We start from the raw sequence: 5,097 nt of genomic DNA on the forward strand, positions 1-5,097 counted from the left end.
ATGAAAAACTAAAACCTGTAAGACAGTAATTAAGGAGTTGTTGGAGGGTGTATTTCATTGATGGAAGCTAGGCCCTAACAGGTACCTCCCAGCGTTTCAAGGCTAAAAACCTGACCTACCTCTTTAGTGGACTCAAGAACACGTAAACAATCTGTTAAATTTGTTTTTTTGGGCCAACCTCGGGCCGCAATAACACATACAATCGGTTTTATCAAACCTATATCACACATTTTATACCATCCTGCAAACCACTGGGCGACATTATCATCCCATTGGAGTCAGTTTCTGTCTTGGCCTGGTGAATAGAAAGTTTCAGTCACCTCCTGAGAAACATATCTGTCATCTGTAGCTGCCTACATGCTTCCCACTTCTTCCACCAGCTAGTATGCTTACTTTCTCTGTTGTTTGGTGCTGCGGCACGGCAGTGTGATCTATCGGGGCCATTTTTCCTCAGGAAAACAGCTGCCTGGATTCAATTTTCAGTTCCAATTCAATTTTATTTGCTACAGCGCCAATTTCATTAACCAGGAAGTTATTCTCAGGACACTTTTTTAAATAGAGCAGGTCATAGACCGAAACTCCTTTTAACAATTACAGAGACCCAACAGTACCACCATGAGCAAGCACTTGGCGACCGGGGCAAGGAAAAAACTGCCTGTTAAAGGACAGACCCTTGCCTCTAGGTGGGGTCGTCCTGTCTCGACCAGTGGGGGTGGAGGAGAGAGACGCGAGAGAGAGAGGGGTTTGAGAGAGAGAGACGAGAACAGAGGGGGAGACAGACAGACAGACAGACAAGACAGGACGCAACAAACTACACCCTACACCAATACACTAATGAACAACTGATGCTGTGGGGAGTGCGGCTGAACTCTGAGACTGAACTGAAACAACGACAGAGGCTGAAAATGAAGCTGTGAATTCTCTGTGGCTCCTTCCCTGCAAACAACCCTTTTCACATTACGCATAGTTAATTGATTGAGTGTTAATATAAAAAATATTCATAATCGGAACTCTAAAAATAGGGTTTCACATTCAGGGAATTAATATATGTAGTCAGTGAATTTATGATTCATACAGGCATCAGTGTTCTGTATTTCTAAAAGCATTTTTTGGATTTTGGTTTATGAGAAAACACTATTTTTCGTTGTGGCTGCAAAATCAAACAGTCTGTGTTTCTGTCAGAGAAGAGAATATCTCTAAGTATCAAAACATCAGCAGTCTTTATGTCAGTAATGAGAGTCTCTTGTTTGCTCTAAAGTCAACACTGAACTTTGGTAGCGCCATCCAGCTATGTATAAATGCTGCACACATTGACCTAATTACCATAATTACCCATACACACCACCCACTGTGACTGATTTCAGCTCAAGTGCTCGAGCTCTCCGGGTACTTGAGCAGAAGGGGGTCTGTGTGATTGGAGTGAGTGGAATTAAGTTGACCTTAAAGTTTTGGAACAACACTGGAGTAAATCTAAGTCTAAGTACAATTAAATTTCATTACATTTAAAAAGGAGAAGCTTCTAAACTTTAGTTCTGTGTCTGCCTGTCATATTCAGTACACAATTTATACTCATTTACATTTGGAAATAGTTTAACTCACAGAGAGTTACTAGAAACCTGTTCCCTTTAATGTTTTACCATAAATGCTGCTCTCATCAACCCGGTTTTCAGCAACACACAGTTCTGTATTCAGCAAAAGCATTTAGATGCTAAAGAGATTTCCCACAGGAATTGGTGGACGGCAAATTGGAGCTAATAAGAGAGTGAATATTGAACATTATCAGGCCGCCACAAACACAGAATGAGTGATCATGTTGCTCTGTGTCTGCTGGATGTTGTGCTAATACATTTGCCATAATTACTCAATATTGCATATTCAGCTTGTTTTGCTGAACTCGACTGTCTGAGTGACGGTACAACCCATGCACCACAATACTTCTACTGTAAGTTACAAAACTGTAATTGTGTCAGTTACTGCACTGATTCATTCCTCGTGTAACTTCAGTGAACAAACCCTTCAGTCTCCGGGATGGTTTTCAAAGTCCAGAGCGCCTCCAGCTGCAATACTGAGCAAACAATTCCATCTGAAACGCCAACTCCTTCAAGTGCACTGTGATGCTTCTGGGCCGAGCAGAGGAGCAGAGGGCACAGTGGCACATTAAGACACAAGTCAACAGCAACAGTAAATGATGATGTTACTTTGCCTTGGCAGCGGCGGCTCCGAGGAGAGGGCTGGTGGCTTTGTTGTAGAAAGCAGCTCGGCGGTAATAGGCTTGGGATGTTGACGGGAAATTAGTTTTGGGAGCTCAGGAGGAAGGAGAGAAGTGGAGAAGTGGCAGATAGCTCGCTGCCAACGTGTTTTCTACCGCATGCATACACACACACACTCTACCAACCTCCCGCAATTTGCCTGTTTGTATATTCCACTGCTGTCCTCTGTGTTCTGAGCCCCTTTTTACCGTCATGTTACATTTGCTAATCACCACCTAGTCACCACCTGTCAGGTCTCTCCATTGTAATCTTAATTCTTAATACTGATTTGTTTACAAATCTTCTCCTGCTCGTGATTAGGATAATGTCTTTTATTTGTTTTGGAAATAAATGAAATTACAGTAAAAATGTGTTTATTGGATGAATTGAGGATGAACGCCTCACAGCACTGGATGCTGATTTCTGTCAGCAGCAGCTGCTCGGATTCAGAAGAGGTAAACCTGCTGACTGGAGGCTTTTGCTGCAAAACCTGACCTGATTGGACAATTTTCAGTAATTCTATAGTGGAGACAGTGAATCAGGATCTGCTGGGGCTTGTTTTTTGGAGTTAGCCTGAAGCCCTACATGTATACTTTTTTGATAACCCTTAATTTAACAGAATTGAATTGAATTCCTGGTGTTTTTCCAGGCAGAATCAAACTTGAGCAATGTATTGATTAGATATGATTAGATGATCATCATATATATGACTAAACAACTAAACTTCCTTCTCTCCCCTCTCATCTAATGTTTCTCTGGCTCATTTTTCTTCCTCACACTCATCTGTGTCCCAGTTTGCTACCATTGAGACCATCGTAACCTCTGTGTCAGACGAGTTCCCCAAATACTTGAGGAAACACAAACCGCTCTTCACCCTGGTCTGCTGTGCCTGCTTCTTCGTCCTGGGATTTCCCATGATCACAGAGGTACGACATGGACACAAAAAAACAGACATCTATCTATCACTGATGCCACAAAGCAGGAACGCTCGGGCATTCTCCCCACGCCCTGTGACTCTTTTTTTGAATAAGCCGACAGTTTTCTGCATGTAAAGTGAAGTCGCGGCCTTCAGAGGACAGGCTCAGTGAGTGGAACAAGAGAAGCTGAGTCTTATTAAAATCCCCCCAGACAGCCTCAGAGGGCAAAATACAGCCGAAAGTAGGATTTATACATTTCATTTCTTATGATCCGGTACAAGTCGGTGTGAAAAGTTAAGGCCATTTACAAGTCAGAAGTCACAATGTGAGGGAAGAGGGCAGGGTAAGACAAAGCCTTGGTATTTGTATATAATTTGTTCGTATGTGTGTGTTTGTGACAGAGTGGGATGTTCATGCTGCAGCTGGTGGATACATTCGCAGCCTCCTACTCTTTGGTCATCATTGCTATCTGCGAGCTGGTGGGGATTTCCTACCTGTACGGTGAGTAAGGCTGATCCTGTTTTATCTCATGCTCTTTGACCAGTGAGAATGAACGTCTGAAGCCCTGCTAGTGGCCACTACAGGCCGTAATGTTAGTTCCATCCCACAATATTAAAAAGAACAAACAACACAGTGACAGTTTTGTTCTTGTAGGAGTCCTGAAGGTGACATTAGAGGGAAGGGTTTTTATTTACCTCTGGTCACAGTGTCCTGGAGTACACCTGTCCATCACTGCAGCAAATGCAAAGATAAACCACTGGAGGTCAGCAAATCAGAATCAGAATTTTGTTGCTGCAGATGGGAAGAAACTGTTTTTATGGCGAGACGTATTAGTCCTGATGGAAAAGCTTATCAGGGGGTGTTAAATTACCACTTATTTCTCTGAGGAATGTACTCAGTAAATTACTTTGTGATCTTTCCTTTTAGTTCATGGGATGTATTGTGTGCAAACCTTTCATCCCAAAAGAAATTTGGTTTGCAACTGAGCTTAAATTTATATAAAATATAAAACAATTACACAGATTTTAAGAAATTTACATAAATAAATAAACAAAGAATTTGTAATCTAGGTTCATCCTGCAGAAAGCCTAGATGTATTCAGTAAATTGCATAATAATCTGCCATTCAATGTAGATTCTTTTGTAGATACGCACAGTTTGTGACTCAGACTCTCTGTTAAAAATATGTAGTATGTGTAAGCCCAAAACTGAGATACCCCAGTGAGACTAATTTTCTCAGACTTGACATTCATCCTCCAGAGCCACAGAAGATATTATAGCAATGTTTTCACAGACTCCCTATGAGTTGTGGCCCTTTTTTTGCTAAACCTAAAATATTATAATCAGTCTGGGTTTTTGTTGAGAGTTTTAGTGTCCCTTAAGGATTTGAATCCTGTTTCATCTATTTGAAACACTGAATTTTTGTGTTTTAGGGTTTAAAAAGGGTCAAATCTAATGATCTTTCTTTCAAGCTCATTAAATCAGCAGCTGTAGCTTTGATACAAAAACATTTGAAACACCTAAACTGTTCAGAGAGAACTGTCAGAAAGGTTTTGTTATCCTGTCTTTGTTTATGTGTAAAAGGGGCTGATCATCTATTGGTCCTTCATGTTGGACAATAGCTCTCGCCCCCCTTTCTCTGTATGTTCCAGCCATGACCACTAGGTGTCTCTGTTGTAATGTATAAGTCACACACACAGGCAGAGAGCTCAGGTGTGTGTCAGGAGGCTGTTACCAAAGAGCAAAGCTAACGGCTCTCCTCCAGTTTTTCGGGGCATCAGTACAGGTGACATATTGAAATGATTGTGTGACTCTGCCTCTTCATGTCACTCACTGTTATCCGTCAATAAAGGCAGAGGAATGAAGCCATCTGCTCCCCCGATTTCTCTCAAGGACGACAGAAACTGATACTCTCTCTCTCTTCTCTCTCTC

General features: G+C 41.8%; 1 protein-coding gene across 1 annotated transcript in view; it reads left to right on the forward strand.

Annotated features, from left to right (window-relative positions):
• Nucleotides 1–5,097, forward strand: part of slc6a5 (solute carrier family 6 member 5) — a 22,413-nt gene that overhangs the window by 9,461 nt on the left and 7,855 nt on the right. Inside the window, exons 10-11 of the mRNA XM_035652002.1 lie at nucleotides 3,044–3,175; nucleotides 3,568–3,667. Of these exons, the coding sequence (XP_035507895.1) occupies nucleotides 3,044–3,175; nucleotides 3,568–3,667 (232 nt within the window). The remainder of the gene's footprint in view (nucleotides 1–3,043; nucleotides 3,176–3,567; nucleotides 3,668–5,097) is intronic.

This window comes from Morone saxatilis, unplaced genomic scaffold, assembly GCF_004916995.1.
Source record: "Morone saxatilis isolate NCDOM2014 unplaced genomic scaffold, NCSU_SB_2.0 Contig11, whole genome shotgun sequence".
In the NCBI taxonomy this organism is placed as follows: domain Eukaryota; kingdom Metazoa; phylum Chordata; class Actinopteri; family Moronidae; genus Morone; species Morone saxatilis.